Raw genomic sequence first — 14,598 nt, 5'->3', positions numbered from 1 at the left:
TTATATAGAAATAAATTTATGGGGATTGTGATGACTACCATACATAAATCAAACAGCTTGTTGTCTGGTTTCCTTTAAGAGTGTAACTAGTAGTGCCATAAATAGAAACCTTAAACTTAAATGTTGTTATTTCTGAATGCAAATTAAAAATATGAGGCTTAAGGAAAAGAAATCATGGTATATTTCATATGTCATGTTTTATTTTTAAGAATACCAAAGATAAAGAAAATCTGCTTGCCCAAATGCAAGAGGATATGAAAGATACAATGCAAAAGCTACACAAAAGCATAGATGAAAAAGAACAATTTATTAAAAGTCTTCAGGATCTACTGACATCAGAAAGATCTGGCTTGTCTATACTACAGCACACACTTTCTCTCCGGGACTCAGAAATAACAGAATTAAAAAAAGAAATTGCTTTATCCAAAGCAAAAGAACAGCAACATATTGAAGAACTGAGAATCAGTCATGAGAAGGATATTTGCAGACAGTTGGATAACTTGAGGAATGAGCTGGAGAAGTGCCACAGAAGAGAGATTGCAGAAGCCAAGCAGATCTATGAAAAAGAATTTATTTTAAAATATAAAAATGAACTTGAACAGTTCAAGAAAGAACTATGTACTTTGAATTCTGAAGAAAACATTCAGCATTTGAATGGCATAATAATTGACTTAAATGTAAGGCTTCGAGAATCTGAAATTAGTAAAGAAAATTTGAGGAAGAAACTTGAAAACCAATGGGAAGACTTTCAGAGGGAAAAATCTGAAATGGAGACGAAATACAAGGATGTAATTGATGGCCTTAAGTATCAACTTTCTTCTGCAGAAGAGCAAGTGAAGGAAGCCCAGCAATATAAAAAAGAAAAACAGTCCTTGAATGAAGAGATTCAGAAGCTGAATTCCTACATCCAGGAATTAAATGAAAAGCAGCTTTATGAGGCTAAAAAACTTATAGATGTAAGGCAAAATCATGATGGAGAGATTGTCTCCAATAAAAAGTTACTGGAATTGAGGGAAAACCAGATTTTATCAGGGAAGTGTCAGCTGCAGGGAGTGGATCTGGAGATGTGGGACAGAGCATGCCAGCTGGAAGGCAGAGATGAGCCAGTGTATCAGCCAGAAGTGGAGTTCCAGTCTGACTCCTCAAGGGATCAGTTGGAAGAAACAAGGAATTTGGAGATCACGAGGGATCATGGAAGTGGTGAAGGGGAGAACCTGTCTGAAGAACCCTTGTCAGAGCTGGGGCTTCTCAGTGGTGATGAAGGTATATTGGCTAAATACCTCGTTGCCACAGAAACTCCCGAGTACTCCTATGGGTCCAGCTCTTTGGAGGGCCATGCCATTGAGGAGGGCAGATGCAGTATGTATGGGTTAGACAGCAGTGTGCTCCTAGAACCCAGCAGAGATTTTGTGTCTTCCTCATTCAACTGTAGCCTTGAGGAGGGGACGTGTCTTAGTGGCTTGGCTCAAGACCTTTCTGAAGAGGCAGAGGTGAGAGCAGAGGCCTTTGTTTCATGTGTGTCAGAGGGCTCCCTGCAGCAAAACAAAATTGGAGACCACGGTGACACAGAGGATGATGAGATGATGTGTTTGGCAGAGAGACATCTGAAGCCAGCTGAGCTGCTCCATCAGGAGTCAGGCATGGAAATGCCTTATCAGGACACCCAAGGAGGTGTTGGAAATTGGGAAGAAGCCATGTCTGAGCTCTCTCATAGGCATGCAAAACTGGAGGAAGAACATGAAGCGCAGATCCGTTGTGAAAACGAACTTCAGAAAATGGAGAAGGAGAAAGAACTTGAAAATAAACACATGCTTCTACTAAAGCAGCAGGGTGAGGATGGAGGCCAGCCATCCCTAACACAAGTGTCCAACCCCTCTATCTGGTTAGAAATGGTGAAGGACCTCCAGGAGGAAAGAGACATGTTGGTGATGCAGCTGCAGACTCAGGAGCAGTTAGTGAGAGATGCTCAGGAGCAGAAAACAGCTCCTGATTCCGTGACAAGCCAAGTGCAGGCTCTTCTTGGCTGTGAGCTGGCAGCTTTGCAAAGTCAAAGGGATGGGATGCAAAGCCAGCTTGATGCTCAGAAGGCTGAAAACCAGAGAATAGCAGAGCTGTTGAGTCAGAAAACCATATCTGAAGAGACATTGCTAAAAGAACTGGAGTTGCTCAAAGCTGAAATCAATAATAAAGAACAAAATTTAATGCTTTTGTTGAAGGAAAAAACGGCCTTAAGAGAGAGACTATCCAATGTGGAGGAGGATCTGTTGAAAGCAGAAAAAGCACTAGCAGAGAGTGCTAGCATCATTGAGGACCTTGAGAGAAACATCCATGAGCTTAATGCTGAAATGAAAAACATCAAAGAAATACAGGAGTGTGAAAGACGGAGCTATGAGGACAGGTTAAACCACAGCAACCAAGAAATTAATAAACTAACTGCTGAAATAAAGGAAAAGTCTACTGAATACAGTGAGGAAAAAAGCCAGTTGACTGAAGAAATTGCCCAGTTAAAAAAGGCTCATTTGGAGCTTGAGGCTTGCTTGCAGAAGTCCTGTCAGGCTGCCCAGGAGGCTCAGTCCAAGCTGGAGAAGCATTACCAAGAACAAATGGATCACATGGAGACTCAGCACCTTGCTGAATTAACTGAAGTGAGTTTGGCACACGAGAGACAGGTAGGAAACCTTGGTAACTCAGGAGTTGTGGGGTTTTGGAATGCTTAAGGTAGCCATTGCCAATGTTTGTATGCCTGTTTGCAGATCAAAGAGTTAAATGCTGAAATAAAAGACAAAGTGGAAGAGCAACAGAAGTTGGAAGAAATAAGAAAGGAAGAGATTGCGGTAATAAAAAAGGTATGTGCTGTAATTTGGTTTATTTTGGAAAAATAAAGTAATTTTGCATTGTCATGTGAGCAGTGTAAACATTTTAGAGATGCAAAATTCTGTTTATCGTTTTATTCGATGTTTCTGATTTGGGGCCAGGAGGGGGGGAGAACTCTTGCTCCATAATTAGGGCTAAACAATCATATTTTGAAGAAAGCTTTTCATCAGAGTGTTCTCTGCAGGTTCATGAACGGGAGCACGATCGGGAAATCTCTGAGCTGGCTGCTCAACATGCAGAGGAAATGGAGAAGCTCCGTGCTGAGCTCAAGGAGGAACAGAGGCACCTTTTAGATGAACTCCAGCAGCAAATGGCAGCTACACACAGAGCAGAGCAGGAGCAAGCTCAGCTCCAATCCCAGGTAAAACCAAGAAATCTCACAGTCATTAATATAGTTCTTAGCTGACTTGGTGATCTCCAGCATACACAGAAATCAAGGAGCCTTCTCCTTAATTTTTGTGGGTATTACACATGCTATTTCACATGGTGCTGCAACCAAAGGAAAAGGAGTGTTATCTTGGTGGCTGTTAGTAGATATATTTTAGAGGAGTTCTCCAGAATCCTCACTTTTTTATATTTGATATCTATTTTAATATATATTTTAATATTAATTCTATTTTCATGTTCATTCTGAAGAAAACTGGATATTTAAACTGATGATTTTAAGAGAGAAAAAACAGCTTTGTATTTTTTTGTCTTGGCAAGTTTAACAAGTTAATTTTATAAAGGATGTAAACCCCTCCCACTTTTTAATTATCCCACTATTAATAATTAGGAGTGCTACAGTGTGAAAACCTGACTTTTACTTCTGTATGTTTCCTGGGTTTTTGAACATTTCTACTAAGTGCAAAGTGGAAATGGGAAAAATGTCTAGTGTTAAGTCTAATTACAACCTGTTGGTACACTGGGTAGTTCACTTAAGAATTGAGGAGTGATGAATTTTATTTCTACTTCTCCAATATCACTTAGAACTTTACTTTGTTAACAAATTATAAACAGCAGCACACGTAAGGAGTTCTTTCAGTAGACAGTGAACGGCTGGGGTGAGCTTGTATTCTACTTTGATGTGAGGAAGTGGACAGCTACAGGATATTGTGTAGGAAATTGAGAGGCAGGTAAGGAAAGCCTTTTCCAATGCACTGAAAACATCCAAATATCATTATAGCAGCTTAGTTTGAGGGTTCCTTTAAGGGTCCTTGCCACAAAGAATCCATCTCCAAGTACAGAAAGGCAAAACTTAGATGTGTTAAATAGTGAAAACTGGAACTGGTGCTGAAAAAGCAAGCACATTTCATTAGAGGGGAGGGAGAAACCCTTTTTTACTCCACTGCAGACACTGCACAGCCTTGAACTGGAAGCTTTACGCCTGACCTTAAACAATCTGCACACCTCTCAGCTGGAGCTTACACAGTCCAACTTGAGGAAAGAGAAGGAGACTGCCCTGATGGAGCTGCGGGAGATGCTCAATGACAAACGTGCTCAGGAGATCGCCATTCTGCAGAGCCGCCACCAGCTGGAGTGGGAGAGGATCAAAGAGCAGTGTCTGAAGGAAAAAGATGACCTTAAGTCCAAGTATCAGCAGGAGCTAGGTATTAAAGCTGGGGAATAAGTGTTTTCTTCCTGCACAGGTTCCTGTCTTGGTGTAGAGCTGGCCTGGGAGTGACAGCTGGTGTTACCTCTAATATGGGCAAGAGTGCATGTTTTATATATGAAAATGAAGCTGTGCAGACCTAAGTTTAGTTGTTATTCATCTGTAAATTAGTGCTAAACTGAACTGCTTTCTTTCAGGAGGCTTTAAACCAAGTTCTCACAAAGAACTTGTTCAGTGCAGGGAGTAGAGCTCTTATCCCTTTTGTTTTTCTTGCCCTAAGTCAGCACTCTGTTATCTTTGTGAGAAGATATGGGAGTGCTTCCTGGCTTAGCCTGTCAGTGTTAGGAAGGAGTGGGGAAGGGGCTGAAAGGCTCAGTGAGAACCTGTAGCTGGGTGTCCTTGGAGATGCACTTCATCTAAGACTCTGTTTTGGCATAAGCAAGAGGGCAATTGCACCTCATAGTACTGAAGGCCTGCTGAGGATGCTCTTGGCATTGCTTGGGAAGTTTACCTCTTTGCAGGTCAGGCCAGTTTTGGCCTGTATGGCAGAGCTTGAGGAGTTTCTGGAGAAAGGGGAATCTTGCAGCCCCTCACTGAAGAAGTTTACAGAATCACTGGCTGGTTGGGCTGGAAGGGCTCTCTGGAGATCATCAAACCCCCTACTAGAGCAGGTTTACTGAGAGCAATTTGCACAGGATTGTGTCCAGGCATGTTTGGAATATCTGCAGAGAAAAAGGCTCCACAGCCTCTCTGGGCAGCCAGTTATGGGGCTCTGTCACCCTCACAGTAAAGAAGTTTTTCCTTGCATTCAGATGGATCCCTGAGGAACACTGCTAATTGCAGGCCTCCAGCCAGACTCTGCACTCTCATCACACCCTTCTGAGCTCTGCAATAAGGCTTAGAAACCATTCCTCTAGTTGTCCTTCCCTAAGAGAAAAGAAAACTTTCATTTAAGAGTCTCTTTTTGACCTAAAAGTAGGAAACCATTTGTTACCACCAGTAGTGCAGTGAACTGACAGCACAGTCAGTGCTGGGATCTGGGAGCAGGAGGAGGTCAAGATGCAGTTCTTGATATCAATGCTGTTAAATTGTGTTTTACCAGTGTAACTTAATACCAGTTGAAGTTTTTCTTTCCCATGGAAAGGCTTTTAATAATGGTTGCATATTATAAACTATTAAATATCATAAATAAGCCTAGGCAACGTGGCTGATAGGCTTTTACAAGGTTCCTTCAAATCAAAAAAGGGGGCAAACAAGAAGCTGGAATTAATCAAGGGAGGAACTGGAAAGGAAGAATCTGTTGGTGTCAGTGGTAACTGAGCAGATAGTGGCATCTGTCTTGCAGTCTTTTTTACTATTCATTTGTAGAAGAGATTTTGAAGTTTGCTCCCTGCTGCTGCTGCATGCTACTCCTTCTGTCTTTCTGGAGATTCTGTGCTCATAGTGGTGTGCAGTGAAATGTTAAAATGACATCAATATTCATTTATATGTTTACTTTTTAGTATCATGTTCTCTGTAGACTTAAGCAGCCTTTACTAATTAAATGGAACTTTACTTTCTGAATTGTTGTTGCAGCTTTCTAAGTTCTAGAATGCTTCTTTTCTAAAATGAAAGTGAAATAGTGGGATGTAACATAACAGCAGGTGTGGCTAGAACCCAGCATCTTACTCTGCTCTATGCCTGCCCATTGAAGTCCTGAGTTTGATGTTGAAAATTGTAATCTCATTCATATTTCTACTTACTATTTAACACTATTTTATGTAAACTTATTAATAAGTGTTTTATTTCACAGTTGACCAGAGAAAGAAAATAGAATTGGAAATGGAAGAGACACATGTCCAGGCATTAGAGGTACAAATTCTGTTCTTTATACAAGAAAAAAGAAAGGTGCTTTCAGAAAACAAGAGCTGGTACAAGTCCCAGATCTGCTACAGATTTATTGCAAAGGACAAATAAATGGAGAATAAGAATCATTAATTTACTAAACGTGTTTGCTTTAATATAATGCATGTTTTACTCTCTTAGACCCTCAAAAGAGACTGGGAGTTCGAGTCTGATAGACGTTTACAAAAGGTCTGTGAGGAGCTGTGTGAAAAACATCAGGCTGAGATGATTGCACTGCAGAAATCTCTGGAAATGGATCTGGAAAAAGTCAGAGCAGAGCTGGGGCTTCTTTCTGTTGAGAATGTACAATCTAAAAGTAAGTATCATGCTCTGGGAGGCAGCTGTTTTATTGAACAGAGACATTGATTTTACATCATGTATAAAAGCAAATACAAGCTGTATTTATGTAGCCTTGTTTAAAAACTGGGACAATGGCATGAGACTGTCTAGACATGGTTGTAAATGAAAAATGGTTTAAAACCTGGATAGCATTGTTGCATTTCAACTTCCACGGAGTATGAGATGCAAGGTGAATATTAAAGGGAAGTGCTGATTTGCTCCCATCTGAAAACCTGTTCTGACAGTTGCTGAGTTAATAAAAATTGTGGTTAATATTAAAAGAAGCTTTGTCTAGCAAAAAATTGCATTTGGCTTGTGGATAGTTAAAGCTTAATGGAACAATTGCTTGTCTCTTAGCTAACTAACAGTGTGGGATGCAGAGAACAACAAAGCAGTGCATGGAAATAATTTGATTTGCAAATACTTTACTGTCAAGCATTGCTGTGATTCCCTGATATCTATTGCTTAAGCTAGAGAAAATACATTTCTATTTTTGTTGCACAGAAATCGTACAGGTTATTCATTAACTGAGATGAGGGAGTAACAGAACTGATTTTTCATTTTAGTGAAATGTATAGAATTGGAGAGGCAACACCAGTTAGCCATCACAAAGTTACAAGAACAGCTGCAGGCTGAACATAATCAACTCCTAGAAGACATAAAGATGAAAAGCCAAGAAAAAGAAGAGGATCTTCAGAAGGAGGTAAGTTACATTTCTTTAGTAGTTTAGAGTAGTTGATTTCTCTTTATGTTACAAAACTAGATCATATACATATCATTTGGGTGACCTGTTTGTGTTTAGGGATGTTACTGCAAAAGCAAAATGCATCATGAAGCAGGTAAATACTCTGGGAGTTTCCATAGGGGTTCAAAATCTTTGGAATGCAGATGCCTTTGTGCCATTTGGTGCCATCTCTTCATCCATATTTATATTCCTAATTTTATGGTTCTCACATTTTGTTTTTATCTGGCTAATGCCTTACTTTTTTGCCAGTGGAGATACTTATGGCATCAGGAACAAATTCTTCCCTCTCAGAGGAGTGGGTGTAAGAGTTAAGAGATGCTGCTACTCAGCATCTCTGATACTGTCAGGAGCTGAGAGCGGTGTTGTCACTGTTTCCACTTAGTTCTGACAGAAGTGTCTCTTGAGTGTAAAATAAGCCCTTAGAACAAAACTGTTTAACAAGTTGTGGTGGGATGGGTTTTTTTTGCTTTTAACATGGTTTTTTTTGTAGCTGGACCAGCTTCAGGTCAAGCATGAGCAGCTCAAGGTTCAGTCCCAAGAAGAAATGAGGCAGCTTTGGTCTCAGCTTGACAGTACCCGAGCAAATCGACAAGAGCTAAGTGGTATGTTCATAACTGATGCATTTTATTTCATTTTTTGCCTTTTCTTCGTACAGATGGACACATTTTTGACACAAAATGCTTTTAGCTGTTTTACCAGAAACACACAGCAAGGCCACAGTGTCAGTGGGTTGTAGCCCAGTGATGTGTCTCTAGGTTGAGGTGAGTTAGTGTCAGATGACAGGTTCTGCAGTGTGAAAAAGCATGGTATGACTGTGGGGAAAAGCTTACTCCTGTGCTTTTCCTTTCCCTTCTCACTCCATTCCTGCACACTATAAAAACATTCAGTTAAAACTAAAGCTTTTTCATTGAAATGTCAAATTAAGGATCATGTAATTAAAAACTGGAGAAAATGCTGGTCAGTGCAATAACATGCTCCTATTTGTACTTCTGTTTCAAGAGCCAGGTGTATTAAATAAAACAGCCAGTTTTGCAGTGTAGTGGTTGGAGGTGACATAGACTTTTGAAATAAAATAGAACATGTCTTAGATGTGTGTGCACAGACAGTATAACACACTGAAGAACTTCTGGGGAAAAAGGAAAGCTGGAGACCATGACTCTGCCAGTGTTCTTGTGTTGAGACTCTAAAATGAGGTTCTTGAGTTCTGGTGGGGTAGTTAGAACAGAAGGCACATGTAACATACTTCAAATGCTATTTCAGATATTCTGAATAATATAACTTTGGGTAGCTTTTGAATTGTATTAGGGTTTTGTTTGGTTTGGTCATACCCTAAATAAGTAAATTTTTCTATTAGGCAGACTTTACCTTAGCTATTTCATCTTTTTGTTTTGGTATAACAGAATTATAGTACATAGCATTTCATAGTATTTGCTGGAATTCTTCCCTGTAGCCCTAACCTTTAACATTTCATATGTTTTTCTATGTTACTAACCACTCACAATCCCTTTCTTTGGACCCTTTCTATTTTCATCTTTCATGAAGGTGGTGAGACCAGAATGCAGGCCCATGATCCAGGTGAGGATCTCTTTTGGTGTGTGAGATCTTAAAGGTATTTTGTTTTACTCTGCTGCTCTTGATTTGAGTGCTGATTTGACCATGCCTTTGGGTTCATGGTAGGATTCCAACCATGAAACACTTGGGTTTCATGGTTTTGAAAATTGGGTTAAATTGGGTGCTAGTAGTCTTTGCTGGTAGGCAAAACCTACCTATGTCAGATTGGACTTGCCCTGCCTACCTCATTGCTGGTGTCACTTCTTGGCACTTGATTCCTCTGGTCCCTGTGCCTGGCAGCTTCTCCCTTTGGAAGAAGGCTTGAACCATGGACTTGACAGAATTATGGAGTGGTTTGGGTTGGAAGGGACCCTAAAGATCACCTCATTCCAACCCCTGCCATGGGCAGGGACACATTCCACAATCCAAGCCCCATCCAACCTGGCCTTGAACACTTATTTCTTCTCTTACTGTTTCTGTTGGCGTTTGCATTGTGAGCATTTTTTCATGCCACAAATGCATTTTCTGGTTTGCTACACAAAACCACATTGTGACAATCAGTTGTGTTGCTCCTGGATGGCATCCTCGGTTTCCATCAACTTTTCTTGAGTTTCTCCTGTGTATTGTAAGCAACTGCTTTTCTCCAGGCAAGTTGTTTCTTTTTAAGGAACTTCTCCAAGTTCTTTCTTCTTGAAATCTATTTCCCTCTTCAGTGGGAAGTGATCCCACTGAAGAAGAATCCCCAGTGATTCTTTGGGGATTTAACTTAACTTGAATTATTTGGAAACTTGAGCTATGGGGAAAGCTTATCTCTCTTGAGATTTTTTTTCCCTTTTTACCTACCTTTTAACTTACCTAAGTGTTACTGCTACTTTAATACAGAAGGTGGGGAATAAAGCTCCCAGAGGGCTAATGAAAAGGCTGCAGTTCTTACTCCCTGGAAGGAGGGCAGCTTGCTGAACCAGCCTTGGTAGCTGCTTTTTGCTGCATTCCTGCTTTATTGGTTGATTCTTTTAATCCAGTCAGTTCAGCCTCTGAGCACACTATGGGTAATGAACCATCATTCAAGTATCATTTTCTTTTCCTTCTGGTGATTTTTGGTTTTCTGCACAGTTTATGCTCAGTTTGGTTTTGTTTGGATGGTTTGGCCTGGAGCAATTTAAATGTTCTTGAATAATTTATTGCTTCTGGGTGCTACAGCAGCAAGGAGGTGTGAAGATTAAGCAGTAGTGCAGGACTCTGCTTGTTACCAGCCTAGTCCTGGACTGCAAGAAAACAATGAGAGCTAACTGTACTGGTGGTTTTGATTTTGATTAGCATGAGGATAGTTTCTCTGAATGCAGTGTAACTGAGAATGAACTTCTAACAGACAAAAATTCCTTCCTCAGAAGACATTTCCTATCTCATTGCTATTTCCAGTAAATGGTTCTTACCTCAACCTGCCATCTCTGCCTTTTGTGACTCCCCATTGAGAAGGGAGTGGCTTGTGGTGTTTTTAGGGGAAATACGAATGGGACAATGCCATTCCTACACCACTGACACTTGGTAACTGAACTTAATCTTCTCAGAATGACTTGGCCTCAAGAGATGTGTTCTTAGTGCTTGTGTTGGTTTTGCCTTTGTTGCAGAGCTAAAAGAGCAGCTCCTGGCTCGAGCATCACAGGTAGAAGAAATAGAGTGTTTAAAACAGGAGTTTGAACAGCAGCTTCAGCAGAGAAACAGGGAGCACAAAGCTGAATTGGAACAAATGAGACTTCATTTTGAAAACAAGTTAATTGTTGCTGAAGAAAACTACAAAAAGGAATTGACTTTGTTGCATCAGAGACCACAAGAGCTGATGGACTCTTCACTGCCAGAGTTGGAAATGAGTCAAGATCAAGCAGGGGACATCAGGTGATCTGTTCTTTTTCCTTTCATTTTGTGACAGCGTGCTTCCATTTTATTTTTCTTTAGCATAAAAGATGCTGTTAGCATCTAAACCTATTGGGATTGAGCATTAGGTGATGGCCCAGTCCTGAGCAGTTGTTACAGTTGCCCTTTGCCTACTTTCAGTACTACACCATCAATCATCAAGAAAATATGACTTGAATTCATGACATAGCACAGTCTTCAACTTTAAAACCCTTTTCTCAGGTCTGCTGTGTCACTTTTGGAAGAGACTGCTGAGGAAGAGAGAAGTGTTGCACTTGATCAGCTAAACCAGCAACTTGACCAGCAACAGGTAGGATTTGTGATATATTGAAGGCTCTACTGTTCTTTATATGACCTGTATGAGAATTGATATCTAATTCCTAGCTCTTGCAAAGAGAAAATTAATTGTAGGTGTTTAGTAGGGCTTAATTATTTTTGACAACAATGTTATGAATTACCAACTTTAAATAGCTCTCAGCCTCAGAGAGGCTGTAGAGTAGAACAGCTACAACAGTGCTCTGTAATTTTATGTGCTGTTTGGGTTATCCTGTGCTGGGTAAGGAACTTAGCAGTTCTTCTACACCAGGGCAGAATTTGTGGTGTTTCTCTTTATCATGCTGGTAGTAATTGTTCCTGTCCTTATTCTCTTAAAACCAAGATGCTGATTGGCCCCTCTTAGATTTATGCCTCTATTTTCATGCACCTTGCTGTAACTGAAGATCTCAACATTTTTACTCAACTTGGTTCAAGTTGACTAAGAGTTTGGAAAAGCAATTTTGCTTTCTCTCATTGAGAGTTTCTCACCATGGTTTCTTAGATGCTGAAGATCTCTTCCTAACCCTTTATTTCTGTAGGAAGAACTTGCCTGTTTGCAGCTACAACTTACAGAACAGCACAAGCATGAATTGGACTCCTTGAGATCCTCTCTTGCACTTCAGTATAAAGAAGACCTGATGAAAATGAAGATGGATCTGTCAGAAAAATATGCAACAGAAACTGAGGCCTTGAAAAGAAAGCATGGTTTAGAACTTGAGCAGCTCCATGCCCAACTTTCAGAAGAACAGTCTAAAGGTAGGATGGCCAGACTGGGAAGGGAAACAGTAAGCTGCTTGTGTGGCTTATAGTTTTCTTTAAACAGGCTTATCTGAGCAAGTTTTCAACTTATTATTTTACTATGGGGAACATTTAACAGATGTTAATCCCTTTCATTGAGCACTTAAGGGCACGTTGAGTTACACTTCTGAAGATGTGGTGACCTGAAGTTGCTTACTCTGTAGTAAAAGCTACTACAACTGTGGAGCAGTTCCTCAAAGGAGTTGATCAAGTTTCCATTTTGGATGCCTAGAAGGGCACTGTCATACAGACATTTGGACCAACAATGCATAACTACTTTAACACACATGGGTATAATTATGTTCCACTGTATGTTGGTTAAAAGGATTAGTAGAGCTATTTTAATTTGCACTTATATTTCTTATCTTCAATTATTTATTTTTAATACTTGAGAGGATATCAAAACTGCTTCAATTAGAATGTTTAGAGATTTGTCCCATCTGACTTCTGGTGAAATGCTTTGTGTAAGTATAATGTGCAAAAGAGGAGATAAAACTTCCATAAATCTGCCGTTACATTGCCCAGAAAGAAATTCTGCTCCTCTGGCTGCTGCAGATAAGGAGGGAGGTCCTGCCACAGGTTTTGTGACTATTTTATGTATGTTAATACTGGTAAATTCCCAAGGTAGTGATAAAATGGAACAGAGTATAAAATCATCCAGCTAAGGGGTTCTCCTTGTCCTGTATTTAGCTTGGATACTGATAAATTCCACAGCCAAAAACATTCAGCTTTTTTTCTATGCATCAACAGCAGCTGTTAAAATAAATTCCAGTATGTCATTTTATTGTCTGGCTTAGATTTTTCTTCTGTTTTTTTTTTTTTTTTCCCTTTCCAGAAGTCACCAAACTGTGTCTCCAGAGTGTTGAAGATGTGGCACGTCAGGTTGAGGTGGAGGTGGCTGAGCGAGTGTCTGTGCTGGAGGAAGAGCACAAAGCCAAGCTTGCTCTCTTCAACTCTGAGAAACAGCATATTGCAGAGCTCTCAGAGGAAATAAGGCATTTAAAGGAAGAGCTTATAAAACAAAAAGATTCTTCTGAGCAAAATGAAAAGCATCTGAAAGAAGAAATGGAAAAAGTAATTTGTACTACAGAACTGTTTTGTGTAGAGTTGGGCAAGTTCCAGCCTGGTGGGAAGGCCATGGGAGGGAGAAGCAGCACTTGAATTTCCAAGTCCCTGGTTTGGGGATAGCAGCTAAAGCTTTGAATGGCCTTGCTTGGGTGGACACAAATGTTGGAATACACTTCTGTTTTGGGGTGACTCTTGCACCTCAAAGTCTGAGAGCTGAGACACTCATACACAGCACCATCACTCTTACATGTTAAATCAGCTCTTCCAGCTGAGGATAAACTTGGCATTCATTATTTAATTCATTGCTTAAATTGCTGCATATTTGAATGCTTAGGAGAATTAGATGGGTGAAGTTCTTATTTATCAAGTCCTCCTTTCCACCCTTTTTAAAGAGCCATGGATATGTGTATCTTTCTCCAGGCTTAGAAACTGTTGGAGAAAGCCAGAGAGAGTCTTTTTTTGCTTTCTCTAATGGAGCAATCATTTGCTACTTTGGCTTCTGTTGTTGTGCTACATGCTTTTTATGTGCCTTTTAAAAGGAGAAGTTTAAAGGGGATTTTTCTTCATGCATAATATAAACACCTAAGATGCCCATAGCTGTATAAGTGGAACTCCTGAAAAGAAGATAAGTGACCTCAAGAGAAATCAACATAGAGTATGAGTACCATAGTAATTCAAGAATTCTGCCTTAATTTTTTCTTATCTTCATAACCCAAATTCATTCTTAAATAATGCATTGAATTTAATCCATGTCAGTTTATAAATTGTCATTTCAGCCTCACTTACAGTAGGAAGGGCTACTTCAGTACAGGAATTTATTCTTTTCAAGACCTTAAATGCCTGAGAGTGTTGACACATTTCAGTTTGGTTTCAGTGGTTTATTCTTTTTCCTTTTTACATAATTGTCTTCACAGGTAAAATATCAAATTGCTGAGGATCACAAAAAGGAATTAAGAGAAGAAGTCCAGAAAATAGAGAATATGTACAAAGAAAAGGAGAAAAAATGGCAGTGTGAAAGTGAGGCCCAGAGAATCCTAGCAGAAGAGAAGCTATCACTATTGCACACAGAACTGCAAACTAGAGCAGAATCTGAGAAGCAGAACTTACAAAAACAGTTTGAACTCCGTGAAGCTGAAATGATTCAACTTCAAGATCACCAAGCTGCCAAAATTCTGGAGCTGGAGAAGCTGGTGAAGGAGCAGCAAAACAACTTGCAGCAGCTGGAGGACAGCCTTGCAGGTGCTCAGGCTGTGCAGAAAGTTCAGCAGCAATATGAAGCTGACCTGGAGGCAGCCAAAGCCCTCATGGCAAAAGAAATGGAAAAGGCCACACTCTGTCTGCAGGAAGAATGTGCACTGAAACTCCTGGAGGCACAAAACAAGTAAGTTTCCCCTTAGAAGTTCACTCACTGGTAGAGTTGCTTTGTCTTATTTTAGACTTAGAGTGATAGTGCAAAGTTGTCACTTGATGGCACTATCTGTAAAGGCAGTTCATCTAGTCTAGCAAATAAAATGTAGTCAAG

The 14,598-nt window shown here is 40.1% G+C and overlaps 1 protein-coding gene across 2 annotated transcripts in view; it reads left to right on the top strand.

Annotated features, from left to right (window-relative positions):
- Nucleotides 1–14,598, top strand: part of PCNT (pericentrin) — a 70,357-nt gene that overhangs the window by 11,305 nt on the left and 44,454 nt on the right. For both annotated transcript variants that reach the window (XM_066553259.1, XM_066553258.1), the window contains exons 7-20: nucleotides 210–2,669; nucleotides 2,754–2,846; nucleotides 3,059–3,235; nucleotides 4,208–4,463; nucleotides 6,258–6,316; nucleotides 6,491–6,665; nucleotides 7,255–7,391; nucleotides 7,924–8,035; nucleotides 8,976–9,008; nucleotides 10,613–10,877; nucleotides 11,118–11,205; nucleotides 11,750–11,966; nucleotides 12,844–13,082; nucleotides 13,991–14,457. In XM_066553259.1, the coding sequence (XP_066409356.1) occupies nucleotides 210–2,669; nucleotides 2,754–2,846; nucleotides 3,059–3,235; nucleotides 4,208–4,463; nucleotides 6,258–6,316; nucleotides 6,491–6,665; nucleotides 7,255–7,391; nucleotides 7,924–8,035; nucleotides 8,976–9,008; nucleotides 10,613–10,877; nucleotides 11,118–11,205; nucleotides 11,750–11,966; nucleotides 12,844–13,082; nucleotides 13,991–14,457 (4,778 nt within the window). The remainder of the gene's footprint in view (nucleotides 1–209; nucleotides 2,670–2,753; nucleotides 2,847–3,058; nucleotides 3,236–4,207; nucleotides 4,464–6,257; nucleotides 6,317–6,490; nucleotides 6,666–7,254; nucleotides 7,392–7,923; nucleotides 8,036–8,975; nucleotides 9,009–10,612; nucleotides 10,878–11,117; nucleotides 11,206–11,749; nucleotides 11,967–12,843; nucleotides 13,083–13,990; nucleotides 14,458–14,598) is intronic.

The sequence above is a fragment of the Molothrus aeneus genome, chromosome 7 (assembly GCF_037042795.1).
Source record: "Molothrus aeneus isolate 106 chromosome 7, BPBGC_Maene_1.0, whole genome shotgun sequence".
Taxonomy (NCBI): domain Eukaryota; kingdom Metazoa; phylum Chordata; class Aves; order Passeriformes; family Icteridae; genus Molothrus; species Molothrus aeneus.
This window is presented reverse-complemented; position numbering and strand designations above follow the sequence as displayed.